Here is a 22,539-nt window from a genome sequence, read left to right as displayed (position 1 = left end):
ACGGTCTTATTATCAATGTATGGTAAATGTAGGTAAATTTAGACACTAATGTATTGTGAGCTCTTGCAACACTACATAACTCACTTAAGAGAAAGTATCTTATCACACTATCTTATATAGGAGTGATTCTTAGGTATTTCAGGAGTATAGAGAATGATACTTCTTCCTCTCATATTCATAGTGGGGTGTATTCATTAAATTCAAGGTAAGGTCTACCATGAATGTAAGAGAAGGAAACATTATTTCACTATACTCTGAGACTACCTAAGATTTTTCCCTTATACAGAGTACCTCTCTCACAACCATGTTGACCTATAAGAATCATACATAACAAGGAGAACTGAAGCTATATAAACCAATTTCATAATATAATTTCCCACATTAGTTTGATTAGGTGTAATGAATGTAAGTCCCACTCAACCACGAAAAATCATGAAATGGTGACACTTGTGTTAGTACTTAGTACTAGGACTTAATTACAACCTATTTGCTTGTCTTTCAATTTCCAATAATCCTATTAGGTACTTCATATATTATTCAATGCACATATCCACATGTATAAACAGAAAATTTAAGAATGATTTCACTCAATCATGAAAGTGAAGCTATAACAAACGAGACCTATTTCGTTTGTTTGCTAAAACAGTTCTTTTGTCTAATCATCTTAGTTAATTATCATGCACATGAAAGTCATGCTAATGATTAGAATATCTAGCTCTAGGCATTATCTTGTCGGTTTCAATTAGTTCAACTGGTAAAATTTTTGATAGTTGAATAAGAGATTTTGAATTCAATCCCTGTCTACGTCAAAAAAATAAAAAATCGCTCTGTACGTTATCTTTGATCAATACAATTTTAAGCACAAATGAAGTTGGGCTCAGAAAATAAAATCTAAGCCCAATAAGGTATTTCGAGCCTACTTAGAAAGGCTGAAAGTGTGTTCGGACTAAAAAGCAAGGCCCAATATCAGATAAAGCCCAGTTCACACTCATGTTTAGCTCAGGCCCGGCACAAATATCATTCTATCCCGAATTTCATTTACCCTCAGTTAAACTGCATAGCGCCGTTTCTTCCTCAAGCTCTTCAGAACGCTAAAAAATACGAATTTTTACACCCAAACAAACAAAGGTCAGTTTTTTTTTTGGTATTTGAAAACATTGTATGAATAATCTTGTCAACTAATTTTTTGTTTTATGGTTGGGTTTAAGGTATTTTGTACTGAAATCGAACACGCTCACTACCTGTTTGATAAAAGTCCTGAATGGGTTCTGTTTTGATATAAAATCAATGAAGTGAACAGAAAAAAAAAAAAAAGATTAATTGTTGTGTGTCATGTATATGGTGCATTTGTAACTCTTGGGTAGAGTTGGTAGAGCCATTGTTGAGAAATTTCACATGTATATGGAAATTTATTTATTTATTTTTTTACTTATATAAATTATCCAAAAGGTGTGTTTATGGTTTCATGGGAAAATCACAAAAAAAAAAAAAATTCTCTGTGGCATTACTTTCTGGGTTCAGAACTCACCCAATTTCTACAGAAAATTTTAAAATTTTTTTTCCTGTTATCTTGCAGGTTTGCAACTTTTGGCGCTTTATTTTTGCTAGAAGTTCCACTCAATCTCTGAAGAGTATGTATTAATGTCAACCATTCACTCCGTAGTTATCCTGTCAGCCTCAGTCACAGACAGCCACACTTACAGACTCACAGACTCACCCTCTCATCTCACTCTCTCTCACAGTCTCAACAAATCTACATCTTAGGTAAGGGTTTTAGAATTTTGCACTCGGGTTTTATTTATTTTTGGAGTGTGGGTTAAAACTTCTAACAATCTTGTTAGTATATAGATATTGTGATTTTTTATTTGCTAGGTTTTTATCATAACTTATTTGAGATATTATTCTAAATATTGTGAATATTTATTTAGTTTTGTTTGCATAAATATTGTGATTATTTATTTGCTAGGTTTTTATCATTACTTATTTAAGATATTTATTTAGTATTATTAAATTTTTATCATGAATGAGTTTTTATCATGGCCTTAGAAGGATTTGGAATTTTGTATTGGGTATGAATTGGATGGTATTGCTAGGTGTTTTATCATTACCTTTTTGAAAATATTTTTGTTTAAGATTTGAATGGGTTTTGATCTTAGAATGATTTGGAATTTGTAATGTGTATGAAATGGATAATGAGTGTTTTTACGTGTGATGTGGGGTGAGTATATGCAAATTTGCTTGAGGTGTTGGAACATAATCTCATAACCATACCATATGTTGTAACAAGGTGTTGTTGGCATTTCATAGGTAATGTTTGTACTTTGAGTGGATAAAATGTTTTGTAATTGATGTTGAATGAAAGTGTTATATTTGTCGCTAACATATTACACTTGACTTTAATAGGTTCACAATGACTGTGATTGATATAAATCTATACTATGGTGGAGAGCTTTGTAATGACGATGAGAATGAGGGATTGCCATTTAAAGGGCGGGGTATCAAGTGCTATTATATTCAGTTACATCATAGATTGAAGACCTTGAATGATTTGAAGAGGATAATTATGGAAGAACTGCGTGTGAACCCTATTTTGCATGACATTAAAATTACTTTTCGTTCTCCACATGAAGTCCTCCAAGAACGCATTAATTACAAGTATATGGCAATAGAAGAAGACAAACATATGAAGATCATGTTTGATAGGATGGAGAGAATGACTCAAATAATTGCTATTGAGTTGTACATAAGTGTGGAGCCGCGTGTAGAAGTTGGTGGCAAGGAAATGCAACAAACAACACCGATTGAGAACAACGACGACCATAGATATCAAGATGAATCTTTTACACATCTAGAAGAGGAAGAGGAAGATGAAGAATATGTTGATCATACTGTCATTTATGGTGAAGATCTTGACAATAGAAATGAGTATGAAGAGACGGTTGAGCGAAGTGACTTTGAAAAAAATGTTGATGTCCATGAAATTGCTGCCAATCTTCACACCGATGATATAGTTGATTGTGATGAAAATGTGATGGAGGATGATATTGGTGTCCAGCATATTACAAACACAATCCCTACATACACACCTCCTGCCCAGTCATTCTATGCAAATACTTGGAAAGATATGGTTGATCCTTCAAATGTTGAGATTCCATTTGTTTCTACTTGGCAAGAGGGGATGAATTTTAGTAAAGGGTTGATTTTTGCCAATAAAGAGGCAGTGAAGCGTGCATTAACAATTTCCTCGGCTAAGGAAAACAAAAATTTTATAATCAGTAGGTCCACCAAGGTGAAATTGTGTGCAAAATGCAGGGATGAGTCATGCAAATGGTATGTTGGGGCATTTATGAAGCCTAAATTTCATGGACAATGGGTGGTCACAGTTTATGTGGGTCCTCACACTTGTATATCCCTTGGGTTGCCAAAAGATGGTAGAATGATAGATTCTAATTTTGTTGCATTAGAACTTCTTCCGATTTTACTCAAGAAACACACTACCACAATTCATGATCTCAGAACTAACATGAGCAAGAAGTTTGGCCATGAGCTTTCTTATTATAAGGTATGGGATGCAAAACAAAAGGCTATTGCGAAGATATTTGGGGATTGGGAGGAGTCTTATCAAAGGTTACAAAAGTTGTTATTGGCATATATTGATCAGGATCCGGGTACTCGGTTTTTCTATCATACCACACCTGGGAGCGTAGCAGGTTCTAGTTTATTGCACTATGTATTTTGGGCTTTTGCTCCATGCATTGATGGATTCAAATATTGCAAGCCAGTAATCAGTATTGATGGGACCCATTTGTATGGTAAATATCAAGGAAAGTTATTGATTGCAATGACAACCGATGCTAACAACAAGGTATTTCCTCTTGCCTTTGCCGTTGTGGATATTGAGTCAGGGTCCAGTTGGAGGTGGTTTTTAGAATGCCTCAGGGAGACGATAGGGGGTGTGATACCTGATGAGGGCATTTGCATAATTTCTGACCAACATGAGGGTATCAAAAATGCTATTGCAACCTGGCCTAAGGATGAAAATGGAAGATTAAGAGTATTTCATCGATATTGCCTTAGATATGTCGCTAGCAACTTTAACACACATTTTCAGGACCCGTTTCTAAAGTCATTGGTCTTGAAAGCGGGACATGCTATTCAAGAAGCCAAATTCAGTAACATAATGGACTCCATTAAGAATGCCGAGATTGAATCCATTAAGAAGAAGTTGACCATTGGCATTAATGGAGGTGATCCCAAACCCTTCAAGCCACACACATATCTAATGAGTGAGCCTGTGGACATGTGGACCCAGTCACATGATGGTGGAAAACGTTATGGGGCAATGACAACCAATATATTCGAGTGCTTAAATGGTGTACTAAACGGTGCACGTGGCTTGCCTATAGCTGCAATGGTTGAGTTTACTTGGTCCAAACTTGTTGCATATTTTCATGATCGGCACAAAGACATTACTCATGATCTCTTGGAGGGTAAGAGTTGGAGTGAATATGCCATGTCCATTTATCATGCAAATAAGCTCAAAGCTGCACAACATCATGTGAGGGAATTTAACAATCAGGATGATATATATCAAGTATTTACATCATACAATAACCATAGCTCTGGAGGGGGACACCATAGTTATGAAATTCGGTTAATGGATAGAACATGTGGGTGTGGGGAATGGCAAAACATTAGGATTCCTTGTTCACATGTAATTAAAGTTTATGAGTTGCTACACATTGATCCGACCAAATATATTGACCCATGTTATAGTTTGGCGAATGCCATTAATAGCTATTCACATGGATTTACAGTGCCTAAGTCAGAGTCATTATGGAGGGATGCTGATGGCTTAAAGTGGCTGCCTAACCCGGAATTGTTGCGGGACAAAGGTCGACCAGTGAAATCAAGAATAAGAAATGAGATGGATGGAGTTAGGCGAAAAAAGAGATGCAGGAGGGAGGAGTCAGATTTGAGGGAGAATCAACCTAAGCAGAGATGTGGATTGTGTCATGAAGAGGGGCATAACCGTAGAAAATGTCCGGATTCTTGTGGCTCTTCGACAAGCGGTCCTCTTCCAAACTAGGTATGCGATGCATTTCAATAATGTCTAGATTGTTTAAATAATTTTAGTTGCTTTTATGTTTAGTTGATATTTACTATTTTGTCTCCTAACGATGTTATTTTATGTTTTTCAGGCATGCGATGATGTTCCATGGACTAACGTTTTAGTTGTACATTATAGTACTATTGACTATGTTACTTATTAATATTGAATACATTGTATCCAAACAACTATTTTTTGTTTTATTCTGAATGTACTTGTAATCTCAGTATTCTCTCTCCAATGTAATTATTTCAAGTTTGTGGTCGGAGCAGTAAGATTTATGATGAGAACTAAAAATTTTGCATTGTTGGAGTAGTTGGATCTTTCTCAACCTCTTCAGAAGTCAAATAAGAATTTTTATACCCAAAAAAAGGTCAGTTTTTTTTCCCTCTTTTTATTTTTTGTATTTGAGAAAATTATATGAATAATCTTGTCAACTATTCTTTGTTTTATGGTTGGTTTCCAATATTTTGTACTGAAATTGAACATGCTCACTACCGGTTTGATGAAAGTCCTGAATGGGTTCTGTTTTGATGAAAATCAATGAAAAAAAAAAAGAAAAAAGAAAAAAAGATTGATTGTTGTGTGTGTCATGTACGTGTTTAAACTAAAAGATGGTGCATTTGTTACTGATGCGTAGAGTTGGTAGAGCTATTGTTGAGAAATTTCACATGTATACGGAAGTTTTTTTTTTTTTTTACATATATATTTGTATCATCCAAAAGGTGTGTTTGTGGCTTCATGGGAAAATCACTCAAAACAATTCTCTGTGGCATGACTTTCTGGGTTCAGAACTCACCCAATTTCTACTGAAAATGTTCAATTTTTTTTCCTGTTATCTTGCTCTTTAATATTTACTACTTCCAAATCTTGCAAATTTGCAACTTTTGGTGCTTTATTTTGCTAGAAGTTCCACTCAATCTTTGAAGAGAATGTTGGTTTTTGAGAGTATGTATTAATGTCAACCATTCACTCCGTGGTTATCCAGGATTTGTTCTAAAATAGAGGTTGCTTTCTTTTTATTGAATGACTTAAAATTTCTTGAGACTTGAATTTTGTTTCTCCAGTTGATTAAGTCTAACCCATATAAGAAATAGCAAGATGTCAGTAGTCATGAATGAGGAATAGGCTAAGCAATTGATTGATTTCCAAGTTCTTTTGTTACGTTCTCATTCTTTGCAAGATTGCAGTAATCCTCGTAGTTATATATATATATATATATATTTTTTTTTTTTTGTGTGTTTTTCATAACTATGACATTGGTTGTATCATTTAACCTCAGTTATTTGTACTCTGAACAAAGGATCTCTCTCAATTGAACATCTTGAGCAGGGATTTATGCAATAACTTGGTCAAAAGATGTGATTTTTTTTTTGTTGAAGAAACATATTTGATACCTGTATTTATATGAACTTTATTGCAGTCTTACATGAGTCTTCTTTTTCTAGCTTCGTGGGTTTCAGTACAGGTCAATAAATTCATAACAGTTTATTAGCTACACGATACCTAGTTATTTATCATTCGTTTGATTTTCATGTTACAGGTAGCAAACTTGAATAGATGGCCTACTTATTGTAGAGAAACAACCGTCTATTCAATTCAAAATGAAGGAAGAAGAAGTGAACTGATGCCAGATTCAGGAATGGTACCCAAAATTTAAGTTTGTTTCCATTAAAATCCAAATCCATGAACTTCCAGAATCCTTTATCCGGTATCTTCTTGATGATTCTGGCCGTGTCCTTCAAAAATAGGAATTACGGTAGCTAAGTGTGCAAAACTGAAATATAATATTTTATTGTCTCTCTCTTCCCAAATAAATAAAAAATATCTCCTCTCTCTTCAGTCTCTCATCTCTCTCGACAAACTCTCTCTCAACCCAGCAGAAATCGAGTCTCTTAGACTCGAGTTCCATTGTTTTATTTTCCCAAGTAGAACTCGAGAAACCAAACACTTGAGTTCTTATGTAATTTTTTTTAATAATTCTGATTATTTATTTTTATTTTTTAAAACAGTGGAACTCGAGTGTTAAATACTCAAATTTGTTTTGTGGAACTCGAGCTTCACAGTCTCGAGTTCTACTGTTAATAATTTTTTAAAATTATTATCCTAGTGGTAACTGAGTATGTAAGACTTAAGTTTTAAAGTAGTTTTTTTTTTTTTTTTAATTGTTATTTTTTTTCCCTGATTTGTTTAAACTGCCAACAACTCACTAAATCCCTTGTAAATCCAAAAAAATAAAAATAAAATAAAATTCCACACCACACAGAGAGGATCAATCTTCCACAGGATATCCATAAAAGTCCACAATAATATATATAAAAATTCGAGGAACATTGGTCTCATTTCTTTGAAGGAGTCAATTTTCTTATTTTCTTTTACAAAGCTTTACTTTACATCAAATAGCTATATAACCTCTTACAGTACAATTCCCTTCCCAGTATAACTGTATGTTTTATTGAATAGTAAGGCTGTATACATGCAACCTTACTATTCAGAGGTTGCAAATTTTTTTGAGTATATAAATCCGGATGAAGTGGGTTTTTGCTGTCTTAGGTTGTGAAATAGCAATTACAGCCACAAACAAGAAGTTGAAGCCTAGATGTTTTGGGCGATTAGAGCACTAGTATTGGGGGTGTAAACACCCCCATCCAAAGATACTGTCAATACTGCAAACATGTGATAAAAAGTTATGTTGCCATTCATGAAAATTTAATTTCTAAAGAACGTATTGCCACAGCAGTCTGAAAACATCTGTCATTTCAACATTTCCACCTTTGTCACTTCTAGGAGCTAGATGTTCTCATGGGTTTACAAGTGTAACTGTGGACATGGTGACTCCTAGCTTCCTACTTGTTTCTTGTAACTTGTAAGAGTGATGCAAATATAAAACTAAGGTTGTGTTAACAGGCTTTATGTCCTTTTTTTTGTAGCCTTATAAGCTACAAGGTTAGCTTCGTAGGAAGAAAGAAATATTAACATAGGTTGTGAGGCCAACTTTAGGTTTGTTTCTTCTATTTATCTAATTTTTTTATTAAGTAAGACCCATACTAGTCTACATTAATAAGCACCGCATGATGCTTATTAACATGTGCCATAAAACTATATTGAATTTGGGGAACACACTCAACAGAGGTAGTTTAGTCAAGAAAGTGGTAGAGTTGTGTCCAATAGCAGCTGGTGGCTCAAGGACTAAGTAAAAAATAAGTCTGACAAAGCCTTCCGAGTTCCGACTATAATCAACATAGTTCAGCCACTTGACAGAAATGCACGAGTGAATTAATAAACTAAGATCACATTTAGTTCTAAAAAAGTAGACCACAGCCTTAACTATGTCAAATTCTTAAAGGAGAGTATAGTATCTATGGACACTATCCACAAAAGTCTGAGTTACTAGTTCAACTCTATGCTAGAAGCAAACATGGGAAAACTACTGCAAAGAAAAAAAAAAAAAAAAACTATTGAAGTGTACGTTTCATGTATATAAAGCTATTTTCAATTCAAAAATAATGTTGGCCATAGGCTAAAGCTGCTGGAATAGTAAGTCACAACATATTTAAAAACTAAAAAAAAAAGGAAAAGATCAAATAAACAAAAGCATGAGAAAGTACCTCAAGCTTTCTTGATTGAGCTTCTGCTTTTGCATTCTGTAGGTTGACCCAATCTTGAATCTTTGCTTCTTCTCTTTGATACCTGTAACCCAAAATCAAAATTGGTACAAAGATACTGCATAAAACAACCTCTGGCTAGTAGTGGAGTTCACTCCCTCTCTTTTCCTCTTATTAGAATTTTCGAGGGCACTCCATGATGTCTTGTGTCAATATATACTAGTGTTTGTTATTAACTTTTATTTATAACTTTTTAAAATTTCACTTTTTCTTGCATTTTTTTTTTTCATTTTTTCAATTTTTTAAAGGCACAAGTATATTTTAATACAATTTCAACAAAATACTAGATAAGTTGTTTCTAAACGGACACTTGTCACACAAAGTTATAACATAACATAAAATGAATTTATAGCATTTAGCTCAAGGAAGGTATTAATGGAGTGAACAAAATATGATAAAAAATTATTAGAAGCCTTACATTGCTGCCATAAGCTATATTTAAGACATTATTAGGCAACCCAGCCTCTACATCCAACTCTGCAAGCATTACAGCAGCCCCTGGAAAAGCGCGCACACACACACACACCAAGTAGGTTATTGATGAAAGTATTAGAAGGGACCATATCCCCAGTACACAATATGCATATGGAAACACCCTAAAAACAAATAAAATAAAGAACTACAGCTCTCAAGACCTGAAATTGAGAACATCTATTCATGAAGAATAGTAAGTCACAACATCTTTCATAGTTGCACCAGCTGAGTTTTTGAATAAGAACCCCTCTTTTAGGCTAAAATTCAATTTACTTCATCAATTTGTAAAAATGAGTCAATTTGGCATTTTCATCCAAATTTGTTAGTAAACAATGACATTCACAGATTCTTTTATTATTATTAATTATTTAAATAAAAGCATTCATGGGCTGTGTCATTTACTATATCTTGTTATGTGATGAATATTATTTTAAAATTTATTGATAAAAAAAACATTTAAACAGATCCATTTGGATTAGAATGTCTAGCTCTAGCTAAGCACTATGCCACTATCTTTGATCAAGACATTGTTAGGCCCAAATGAAGTTGGGCTCAGAGCATGAAATCTGAGCCCAATAAGGTATGCCGAGCCTACTTAGACTAAAGGCTGAAAGTGTGTTTAGACTAAAAAGCTAAGCCCAATATCAATAAAGCATTCACACTCATGTTTAGCTCAGGCCCGGCCCATAAATCATTCTTTCCCAAATTTCATTTACCAATTAACATAGCTCCGTTTCTGGGTTTGGATCTTCCTCAAGCTCTTCAGAACACAAAAATAAGAATTCTTATACACAAAACATAAAGGTCAGTTTTTTTTTCTTCCTCTTTTTATTTTTTGTATTTTCAAAAATTATATGAATAATCTTGTCAACTAATTCTTTGTTTTATGGTTGGGTTCCCAATATTTTGTACTGAAATCAAACACGCTCACCACCTGTTTGATGAAAGTCCTGAATGGGTTCTGTTTTGATATAAAATCAACGAAGTGAACAGAAAAAAAAAAATTAAGATTAATTGTTGTGTGTGTCATGTATAAAAGGTGGTGCATTTGTAACTATTGGGTAGAGTTGGTAGAGCTATTGTTGGGAAATTTCACATGTACATGAAAGGTTTTTTTTTACAAATATATTATCAAAAGAGGTGTGTTTGTGGCATAACTGAAAATCACTCAAAACAATTCTCTGTGGCATTACTGTCTAAGGTTCAGAACTCACCCAATTTCTAAAAATTTTCAAAAATATCCCGTTAATGTTATCTTGCTTTTTACTATTTACTGCTTCCAAATCTTGGAAGTTTGCAACTTTTGGTGCTTTAGTTTTGCTAGAAGTTCCACTCAATCTCTGAAGAGTATGTTGGATTTTGAGAGTATGTATTAATGTCAAACTATTCACTCCGTTGTTATCCGGGATTTGTTCTAAAATAGAGGTTGCTTTCTTATATTGCACGACTTAAAATTTCTTGAGACTTGAATTTTGTTTCTCCAGTTGATTAAATATAATCCATATAGGGACTTTCATTATTTCCCCCAAAAAGAGCTACAGAGATTATAACAGTTCATCAGCTACGCGATACCTAATTACTTATCATTTGTGTTTTATTTTCATGTAACAGATAGTAAATTTGAACAGATAGCCTTGTTATTGTAGAGAAACAACCATCTGTTCAATTCAAAATGAAGGAAGAAGAAGTGAACCGATGCCAGATTCAGGAATGGTACCCAAAATTTAAGTCTGTTTCCATTAAAACCCAAATCCATGAACTTCCAGAATCCTTTATCCAGTACCTTCTTGATGATTCTGGCCCTTTCCTTCTACCTGTTTCCATCTCAAATGATGATGCCCTACCTAATAGAATTCAGAACCCAGAGGAGGAAGAAGACTATCAGGTATCGGAAGGATCTGGAGACGAGTCTGAACAACCTTTGCCACCCCCTTCTTTCCCAGAACTTGAAATGAAGATTAAGGAATCTATCAAATCACTTGGGGGTTCAGTCTTTCCTAAATTGAATTGGAGTGCACCTAAAGACTCAGCTTGGATCAGCACTATTGGGACACTCCAATGCACCACGTTCAGTGAGATTACACTATTGCTAAGAGCATCTGACTCCTTGATCCATGATTTGTGTCATGCATATGATTCATGCACTGATAAGTCATTGTCAAGACCCCCGAGTTTCTTCCTTGCACTCCGTAAGTGGTATCCATCCCTTCAGCCGGAGATGGAATTCCGTTGTTTTGTATGGGGTCAAAACCTAGTTGGTATTTCTCAGCGTGAGGTCACTACTTTTTACCCAGTTCTTCTTGAGAAGAAAAGTAATATTGAGTGGTTGATCAGGCAATTTTATGAGGATCAAGTGAGGCTAAAATTTGAATCAGAGAATTACACGTTTGATGTTTATGTTACGAAGGATGAGCGGATTAAGGTTTTGGATTTCAATCCTTGGGGTGCATTTACATTGCCATTGTTGTTTAATTGGGAGGAGTTAGAGCAGAACACTGGGGAAGAAGGAGAACAAGTAGATTTTAGAATTGTGGAGAGCCAGTGTGGTGTTAGGCCAGGTATGAAGACAGCAGTGCCATACGATTACTTGGATACCAGCTCTGGGAGTGGCTGGGATCAATTTTTGAGGAATGCCAATGAAGAGTTACAACAGCAGATCAGGTCTTCTGAAGCAGGTGGTTGAGGTTATGATTGTATTGATGATTAAGAATAGTGTTGCAGTTTCTCTGCATCGACTGCAATTCAAATATTTACTTCCATTGGGGCAGACTATATCTGTAGTCTGGGTTTTTATCGTTTCCTATGCTGTTGCTGAAAAACAAGATTTTGCATCCACAATCAATAACATAATGATGAAGCTCGATTTGTGCAATCTCCCTCCCTGGTTTGTGTGCTATAACTTGATTGTTCTTCCTCAAATGTGTACTTAAATCTTACATTTTGGTGGTTTCATAAAATCTACTTTGAGTTGTCTTTTTCTTTCCCATTCCGTTAGTCTTGCATCTCAGCTTTGATGGGTTTTGGATGTTATTGTTCAATTTAGTGTTGTATCCAATTGGAATTTGGAATTCCTTTCCATGTTTAATTTTTCCATCAAGCATAGTTTTTTGCAGTCTGTTTATATGAGCAGAATTGTATTGAGGAGAAAGTCCTAGTTTTATTTGGACAGTCCACTTCACGCTTTTTAAAATTTTTATTTATTTATAGTTTTACACACTTTTGTACTACCTATATTTGCTGTTGTATTTATGTTAATGCACTTCCTAATACAAAGGACGAAGTGAAGACGCTTACTGGGATAAAAGAACAAGGAAACAGAAAATTACTCTAAGTGAGAGAGGGAATGTATTTCTTAAGACTTAAGGAATTAAGGATGTCCTTTCCAAATATATCTTGAAGTGCTTTTTAACCCGTTAGCTTTCATTTGTTTTGGGTTCTTGTGTTCATCTATTTTTTTTTAATGAATTGTCCATTTATATACAATTTTTAATAAAAATATAATGTGCAATTTTTTTAATCTAATAGGGGTATGATAGTAAATTTATATAAACTTTGTATTCTATCTTGCCATTTTCCTCCTCAACCAAACAATAGAGTTTTCCTTCCGTCCAACCAAACACAAATGAAGGAAAACTTAATTTTTTGTATCTTCTCACTTTTTCATTCTCCCATCATTTTTGCATGAGCTAATGTGAATGCGCCTATGCACAGTTATTGTAGCAATAATCCAAATTTACTTCAGTTTACATTGATTGATGTATGTAATTTTTTTTTTAAAGTTGAATATGCATAATTTACTTCTTATGCTGTCATCCATTAACTGAAATGAATGATCAAGCTTCCTTTTTTTTTTTTTTTTTTTGGGAGACTTTCAAAGAAACAAAATAAGGTGCTATTAGAGATTTTAGTTTATTTTTACTACTATTCATGGGTGCCGTCGCACTTTTTTGTAGTATTCATAGGTCCCACTATACTATTCAGTTAGTTTTTAACTTTTTTCTATAATACTTTCTGCAAAAAAAAATTTAGTTTCAGCTAAATAAGCTGTTCTTAAATGGACCGCATATTTATATTATCCCTCTGTAAATGAGTTATTTGAAACTTTTGACTTTAAACTTTAAAGTTGATTGATACACTCTAATGAATGAACTCATCCTTAATATCCTAGATCAAATGTATTGGATTTGATTCCACATTTCCTCTAATTTTGCAGTCCCACAAATTTCAACTTTGAATAGTTAAGTTACTAGACATGTCAATTTTGCAATCGATTAATTTTCCATCTGTACACACAATTTTCATAAAAGAAGAATCACACGGTCATGAAATATTGTAACAAATTATCAATTTATATTTATTTGTATATATGTGAGTATAATCCTTTGTATGACTCTTTACAATGAAAGAATATAATTAAACTCCTCTAATTTGATCTCTAAGAAACTTTACGATCCAAAGGGCTATGAATCTTGATCTTGAATTGTACTTTGATGTCTCCGAGTTGGATGTGTGATTGGATGTATTTGAGTTTTGATTTGGAGTTGAGGGCCGTTGGCTTGATCTCGAACTAAATTGCAGGAAACTCCTTGCTTTGATTTGAAGAAGTAGAAATGAGCCTTGATTTTGATGGAGCAAGGGTGCTCTTTTAGACTTAGAGATGACTCTCTATTTTGGCAGAGTGTTAGTAGGGTTTTTCTCTCCAAGTTTCTCCTTTTCTCATATGAGAAGCCTCTATTTATAGGCAATTCAATAATATTTAATTTGGAATTTTCTCTCAGCATTTATTGAGAGTTAATTACAAATTTTGAATTTAAATACAAATTTGACCTTAATTTTGGTCTTTCATTTAATAAGAACATTCCATGAGTCTTTTCTTCTGACGTTGCCATGTGGCTTTCTTTACTTGATACTGCCACGTGGCTTGATTTCATTTGTTGATCATCCGCATCATCGATTGGAGATTAATTTGATCAAAAATATTTGATCATGAACACTCGGACGGTTGTGAATACATCATAAAATTTTGATGTCTACACCATCATTTCAATTTTGTACGTTTGGATCTCCCCCCCCCCCCCCCCCCCTCTCCTCTTCTAGTTTCTTGTAGGATTTGACAAGCGATAATAGTTGTGACTTCAATAATTCATTTTTTAGCATCTATTTTTTTTTCTAGTACTATTTAATATTTATTTAGTTTGTTAGCATCAATTTAGTTATTAATCTCTTAGTGAAAGCATTTAAAACTTAATTAATTTTAAAATTCACATCAGAGTTATATGAAAACCAAATTTCTAGTGCTTAAAATATAACAAACTTTGATTAAAAAAATGATTAATAAAGTACCTAAAAAAAAGGAAGTTCTTATCAAGATAAATCAAATTTTCTTCGGTCATTGAATTAATCTATATTTATAAATATTTAAAAACTGAAGCGTAATATTTATTGTTGTTATGCTCCTGTTGAGTCACATCAACAGACATGTCATTATTTTATTTTCATTAATAAAAAAATTTATTTTATTTCCATTCTTTTTCTATTAGTTTTTTAACACTTTCACCATGTTCACTTTAGCTTCCATAACACTTATTACTCTCTATCTCCACTGCTTTCAACTTCCTAACGCCTCCAACTCTCCATCTCCTCATTTCTTGCCTCTTCCTCTCCTCATTGAATCCAACCAATTCATACTGGTTCAATTGCTTTTGCCCTTGTAAAATCTAAGAGATAAAATCAAATAATAGATATGTAAACTTTTAGACATCCTTTGTCTCTCTTAACTAGAAAGGGAATGATTTTGGATTTAACTCCAGCCAGTATAGAGGTCCTTTCAGAACAACAAGCCTATATTTTTGAATGGAGATATCAATTTGTTCCTTAAAACCAATGGTATGTCAAGCGCATTTTATATATTGGAGATTTATGTGTTTTTTTTTGTTTTGTTTTTGCTATTTTATTTTATGTCTCTTTTATAATAAAATGTTGCTAAGAAAGTGGTTTGCTTTTTGTTTCAATGCTGAAGGTAATCCCAATATTTTTAGTTCTATATTTCTACGTGTTTGATAAAATGACTATAAGAAGGATTAAAAGAAAAACAAAGATGGTCATGTTCATGTAGAAGAACAAATAGGAAGAACGAATATTGAAGAATATAATTATGTTAGTAAACTTAATTCATAAATGGGTTTTCAACACTCTGTACTAAGCATCTAGTTCCATAAAAAAGTTACATTATCCCCAAAAATGAGAGCCCAAATTCTTCACCAATTAGCTCCAATGAAAAGAAAGCAAAAAACCAATATTTGATAAAAAGAAATTCAAATGTTCTACCCATTTGTTGGGGTGGGGGGTTTCATTACCAAATGAATTTTAAAAGTCGAAATAAGGTGTAAAGATTTGTATAATATATACTTCATATTAGGATGCATCGCACCAAAAATGACAAGATATATAATATATTTATACTACAATTAATCTTCATTTTTATTATCACATCATCTTTGCCAAAACAGAATAAACTATCTAATAATAATAATAATAATAATAATAATAACAATAATAATAATAATAATAATAATAATAATATTATTATTATTATTATTATTATTATTATTATAAAAAATAAAAATCCTTTCTAAAATGGTTCACTGAATATAAAAGTCATCAAACACTATAAGAATGATTCTTTTTTTACCTATAAGTAATATAAATGTCTGACTAAATGAGTATGTTCTCTATTGTTTTAATTGCTTAAAATGACAATTAACTAGGCTCCTCTGTTATGTTAGAAAACAAATATGTTTAGGTTTTAATTATTTTTATTAATTATTTAATTATTATCAATAAATCACAATAATCATTCAAATAATAATTACTCTCTCTCTCTCTCTCTCTCTCTCCATAACATAAAGTGCACAAGTATGACAGTAATATTCAACCGCACAAAAATTTATACTAAATTTTGTCTTTTGTTTATTTTTCTACTTTTTATTCTTAATATGTCTTTTTTTTTTTTTTTTTTTTTTTTTTTTTTTTTTTTTTGTAAAAGCCATATTTACTCTACTTTATATTTAGTTATATAGTTTCTATGGCATGTCATATATTTGACAATTGATTTAAATGATTTCTTGACAGTTGTTTTTTGAATAATTTTTAAAATTATGTTATATATATCTGGATGTTTTTTTTTTTTTTAAATTTTTAATTAATGGTAGTTTACTAAATTATTGGTAAAAATTTTCTTTTGGTGATTCACAAAATGATCCTTAACAAATTATTATTATAAAATTTATACTTTCAAATAATTAAGTTTAACCACATAATGATCATTAATAATATTCTTACACATCGCGTGGGTTTGCGACTAGTCTAATACTATATATAAAAACAGAAGTATTTTCTTGCAATTAAGGCCATATTTCCACATAGGGAAAAAAGCCCACTTAAAAAACTGCAACGTTACAGTTTTAAAATCACAACAGCCCACACGTTTCACCTATTTAGCCCGAAACAAACGTAATAGAACCCATTCATTTTTTTACTTACACTGAAAGGTTTAAAATACAGAGACGGTTTGATGAAAAAAAAAAAAAAAAAAAAAACCAAAGGGATAGAGAGAGATTTCATAAATTGTAGAATAAAAAAGATCGAACGAGAGATCGGAAACATTACAAAAGAGAGATCGAAAATGCCTTCAGTCGAGATAATGAACCCTTTGAAACAGATGAAAAATATTTGTATAATACTTGAAGACTTTAAACGTAAGGTAAAAAAAAAAAAAAAAAAAAAAATTTAGAGATGAAATGTGCCTACTCAAAATACTTTAAGACTTTAAACGTAAGGTAAAATAAAACAAATTAATTTAGAGATGAAATTTGCCTACTCAAAGACTTTTTATTTTTTATATTTGAGAATTTGAGAATTTATGTTGTTATCTATTTTTCTAACTTTTCAAATAAATTCTAGAAAAATAATTTTTTTTTCATAGAAATTTTAAAAAATTTTAAAAGGGTTACCATTATGTAAAAAATTTAAATTGTTTTTTTAATAAAGATTTTAAACAAAGTTTAATATACGTACACATAAACATTTTTTTCCATTTTATAAACATATGTTACTTTGTATTCAAAATAAACTTGGGAATATATAAAAATTTCTAACACCATTATATGAAAACATTAAGCTATTTACACTAAAGTTTTCCTATATTTGTAATGTATAAAATAATTTTAGACTGTAAGTATGAGACCTTTCAAATAAGGTTAATCCTTGAAGATATTTTAAATTAATTTGTTTTTTCTATAATTCTTACAAGTATTGTTGTTAACCATAATTTGAAACTTGCCATATGAATTATTGTGTTCTACAAATTACAAATGGATGCTTGCTCAATTAAATCAATCAATAAGTTTTCAAAGTCCATTCTCTTTTCTTTTAATACTTTCATTTTTGGATGATACTTGGAGCTCACGATTTATAAAATGGTTTCTAGGCTCCGTGAACATTATTATATGTTTATGTTTATTAGTAAGACAATTAATTTCAACCTCTCTTCCTCGAAGTCAGAACCCACTATAAAAATTAAACATTTCTCATTATTCATTATGCTATTTATAATGAGGAATATATGATATAATTTAATTTTTTTGGTATAATTTATTTTGAGTTGTCAACAGTAGGTTCATTGCATGTTGAAATTTAAATAAACATTTTAAGCATAAGAAAATAGAAGCAATTGGGACGCATAAAAATTAATGGATAGAGATAAGTATTACAAGGAATATGAGATTTTGTAATATAATAATTAGCACTATTCATTTATTTGGTGACAACATAGTAATAAAACAATGAATTTGTATTCCACGTGTTTGATACAACATCATATACAAAATAAGTCAACTACTATTTATCATTGCTCTGAATATATTGACTGGAAACATTCTACTAAAGAATTCCTGGATGTTAAGATATGTAAATGGAGTAGAGTTATGATCTTTCCCAACATTTCAACTATTTGAACCCAAGAATGAGTGAGAACGAGACACAACAAAGATGTATTGTTTATTTTTTTTTTGGGGGGGGGGGGGGGGGGGGGTAAGAAACATGTATTAAATTAAGTGTATGTGGGGGAATTATAAGTTTTATTTAATTTTTGACTTGTCTCAAGCAAACTTCTACAATGGTAGCTTACAAAGGTAATTTCGAGATTCTTTCCAATAAAATTATGGGGTTATTTGAGGCCCATAAATTGAGTTGCTTTTTCAGTTGTTTCTTGTTATAATTTTTTTTTTCATAAGATGTACAATAAATTCTAACATATTTTACTCTTTGTATAACATTTTAAAAATCCTAAAGGGTTATTTTTATAGCAAATTAAGAACCACTTGTTTTGAATACAATATTTAGATATAAAAAAAAAAAAAAAAAAAAAAACTAACTAAACATAAACGTAAACATAAATATGTTCATTCATATTCTTAAATATGAAAATTTGGTTTAGTTACCATTTTTTGACCCTATTGTTTACCCAATATTTCAAAATTGTTCATTGAAGAATAGACTACTTATATTTTTTTTTTTCTCTCTCTCTTTGTCCTCCACAAATAGAGCCACCTCATTATAATTAATCTCTTTTTTTTTTGGTCAATAATATCAAAATACGGTTTATTTAGAGAGTTTTTTTTTTTTTTTTTAGTATTCTTCAATGGTGGCTACCACAAACCATAAAAAGTTAATATGGAAATCTCTTCCATTGTCTATGCAACAATCAACAAAGCTCATATATATATATATATATATATCAATGTAATTTTTATTAATATTGAGATTTTGTCAATAGAATTCATGTTTAGAATAGACCAAACTCATAAATAATAGAGAGCATGTGGATTTGTCACTGACAAATGAGAATGTTTTTTTGATTTATTTGAAAAATATAACTGGAAGATAGATCTTCATAAAACTAAATGTTAACGATCTTTGATGATGCAAAAATCAACAGTTGAGCTCCTAATCATAGCAAATGGACGATGATGTGAATGGGATCGTCTCTGTAGGTGAGAATCCTACAAAATGAACTGGGGGGAAGAGTAACACGCTGGTGTGGCGTTAGCCAAACTACCTTCGATGCTTAAGTCGGTAAAGGAGAAAGATTCTGGAAAGAAAACGAGTTGAGAGTGATTTCGTAGAGTATTTGTGTGTACCTTTAACTTCTATTGTCTTCTCTTTTATAGTTATGTGCCTCATTGATGGGCAATGATGTGCTGCATTTATGCTCAATGACTAGTGCGTTACAGAATCTTTGTCTGGATATTATAGCTTATTCTGTGACCATTGCTTCGTCCGTTACGTTTCGTCATCAATTTGCGTAATAAATGTGTAACGTCTTCTTTGGGTGAATGACGATCTTCGTGTAATGACGACCATAAATTTTTGGTTCATCAGTTGCCCCCTTTGTTCGTTTTCTTGTCTTTTAGACGAGATAAGAACAAATCTGTCTGGCGCTTCGTATTCCATGTACTACGCATTTATGATGGTTTTGATGTTTGAGCAGTTGAATGCCATGTGTACGGCTAGGATGCACTCATCGTGTGGACATGTCTCGGTTTTCCCTCGCGTGTTTTGGCCACTTGTTTTGCATTTTTCCCTCCTTTTTCCTTTTCTTTGTATTTTTTCCTTATTCAGTTTCTGTTCTAGGGTTTGTTTCTTCTTCGAGCTCCCTTTCTCTGTCCTGCATTCCCTCGTAAGTCCTTTGTGTTCTTGCTTCTTTTTTGGTTCTTCCATGGTAGATTATTCTACTATTAGGGTAGCTTGTCCCTCGATAGCTTTCTTTTTTGCTCATTTAAGTTGTTTGCTTAAGTCTATAGAGGGGGAGTGTCTTGAGAGAGTTAGTTTCTTTGTAGGGGTGAATTTTCCATACACTTCCGTTATTTCTTCGTTATCCCCTCTAATTTTTCGTTCTACTGGGGTAGCTAGGTTATTAAAGATGTCTGAAGTGAGGTCTAGTGATCTCGAGACGAGGTTATCTTCATCTAATGATCGCGTGATCTTGGAAGCTACTTCTGTTTCCACCCCTATAAAGCTTAGACTATCTCATGTTCCCTCACGGGGAAGGACGAGTAGCGGATCAGGGATAGATTTAAGTTCCTTGATTCTGTAAAAATTAGGATCCCGAGTGACGAAAAAGAGCTTGTCACTCCTATGTCGATGAGGTTTGTTTTTGTGAGGCCGATTTTACTAGTGGCCTTTGTTTCCCTATTCATCCCTTTGTTAGGGAACTTTTTTCTTACTTGCATCTTGCTCCGACATAGTTAGTGCCTAACTCCTGGCGAATTCTCGTCTCTTATATGGTGGTATGGATGTTCGCCAATGATGGGGATGTCATTAGGAGGGACGAATTCCTTCATTTTTATTGTCTGAGAAAATCCAAGGACTCCGGCTATTATGAGTTTAAGTCGTGGGATAAGGCTTCTAGGTTAATCCTTGATTACCCATCATCTTTCCGAAACTGGAAGCCAAAATTCTTTTTTGTCTCTAGAAGTGATTGGGAGTTCGTCCTTGGTGAGGACTTGGACGAAGCCCCCAAGTTTTTACATAGTTGGGGAGTTCCTCTGTCTGGTTCGTCTTTCTCGTCTTTTCAATTGCTTTTCTCTTTCTTTATGTGTGATGATGATAGATGGCTTAACTGTTGCTTTTATTTTGCTATTTCCTAGCATCCTTGTCTAAAGAAGAGGTACCAGTATCGTGTTGAGAAAGTAAAGGAGTATCTCGAGTCTGTCAAGGATTTTGACGAGCTCGTTTCTCCTCAGACTTTGTCTTTACACTTTCTGGGTCCGAAACCATCCACTAAGGTTCGAAAAATTTTGGAAATTGTGAAAAAGAGTGCATGTTTCTGCCTTCATTCTTTTCTTCTTTTCTTTCTCTCTCTCTCTCTTAACTTTTGTTTCGTCCTTTCAGGAATGACAACTAGGTTTAGCAAATAGAAATTAGCTGAGGCTCAAGAGAAGAAGGCCAAGGGTGGAACCGTCAATGGTTTCTTATCTAAGAAGAAGATTGGTGATGTTTCTAAGAAAGATTCTGTGACAACAATTCCTCCTGCTCCCTCACCTACTAAGCGCCCTGCCTCTCCTACTTTGTCATTGGAGATGATTTCCTCTGGTGGGGAGGAGATTAAGAAGAAGAAAAGAGCTAGTGGTAAATCCTTCCTTCCTACCTTTTGGGATGACGCTGACACAGTAGCTTTGAAGGCCCATGAAACGCTTTCTATGCACGATCTGAGCCCTTTGATGGTGAAGTCATCTGGTGAGGTGATGTCATCTCACATCCAAAAGCTTGTGCAGGTATGTGTTGTTGGTCGTCTCTGCTTTTTTATTTTTATTTTTACTGAGAGAAAATTTCTTTATAGGCTTTGGGGGAGTCCTTATTCATTTTTGGGAAGCTCTTGGATTTAGAAAAGAAGGTGGCCACGTCTGAGCCTTTGGTCAAGTCTTTATCTTCTGAGAATGAGACGCTTAAGAACAAGGTTGCTATCCTTACTGCCGAAGCTGAGAATGACAAGGAGCGCGTGGTAGCCTTGGAGAAGAGCCTAAGTGGAGAAGGACTTCTGCAAGCTGAAGGACAAGTAGATTGGTGACCTGGAGCTAAAGTTGAAGAATGTTGGGGCCACAGCGATACAGGATTTCAAAGACTTTGACGAGTACTGTGATGAATTATGCAAGTACTACGTGGAGGACTTTGATCTTCTCGTGAAATGGATGGCAAAACACCACCCTAGCCTGGACCTTTCTGGTTTGGCCATGGACGACATTGAGAATGAGCTCCTGTCTGCTGAGGCTACTACAGAGAATGTGATGGAGGAAACCATAGACGTTGCTGAAGGAATGAAGGAGGCCACTGTTATAACCCCTACAGACCCTGTCCCTGATGAGCAGTAACTTTACCTTTTTCTTTTTATTTCCTTGCAAGGAAAGAACAATATTTCTTTTTGGGCCTGTTGTTTTGGGCAACTAAACAATTCCTTTGACGATGGTAGATAGGTTTATGGATACAACTCCTTTATGCTTGGACAACCCTTTGTGATGATGTTAGTTGAGACAACCTTTATGTTTAGCTTGCACTTGAGCAGCTTTTTCATACTTAGCTTGTATATGAACAGCTTTTTATGGAGTCATACTCAAATGACGGTCATAGTTGTGTTTGAACAACTTAGTATTTTTTAGCGTTGCTTGAATGGCTTTTTATTGGGTCACATTTGAATGACGATCTTAGTTGTGTTTGAACAACTTGGTATTTTTT

The 22,539-nt window shown here is 33.2% G+C and overlaps 2 protein-coding genes across 2 annotated transcripts; both read left to right on the top strand.

Annotated features, from left to right (window-relative positions):
• Positions 1-1,015: 1,015 nt before the first annotated feature.
• LOC126726630 (uncharacterized) lies at positions 1,016-6,952 on the top strand. The gene is made up of 5 exons (XM_050431923.1): positions 1,016-1,128; positions 1,577-1,764; positions 2,404-5,089; positions 5,202-5,483; positions 6,654-6,952. The coding sequence occupies exon 3, from the start codon at positions 2,411-2,413 to the stop codon at positions 5,087-5,089; it is 2,679 nt and encodes an 892-aa protein (XP_050287880.1). The 5' UTR covers positions 1,016-1,128; positions 1,577-1,764; positions 2,404-2,410; the 3' UTR covers positions 5,202-5,483; positions 6,654-6,952.
• A 2,988-nt stretch (positions 6,953-9,940) lies between these two features.
• LOC126726626 (uncharacterized) lies at positions 9,941-12,372 on the top strand. Its single transcript, XM_050431911.1, has 2 exons — positions 9,941-10,053; positions 10,861-12,372. Exon 2 carries the CDS (start codon positions 10,922-10,924, stop codon positions 11,930-11,932), a length of 1,011 nt encoding a protein of 336 aa, XP_050287868.1. The 5' UTR covers positions 9,941-10,053; positions 10,861-10,921; the 3' UTR covers positions 11,933-12,372.
• Positions 12,373-22,539: the final 10,167 nt, after the last annotated feature.

Source organism: Quercus robur, chromosome 5 (genome assembly GCF_932294415.1).
Source record: "Quercus robur chromosome 5, dhQueRobu3.1, whole genome shotgun sequence".
Lineage (NCBI taxonomy): Eukaryota > Viridiplantae > Streptophyta > Magnoliopsida > Fagales > Fagaceae > Quercus > Quercus robur.
Note: the sequence above shows the minus strand (reverse complement) of the source record. Positions and strands in the feature narration are given on the sequence as shown.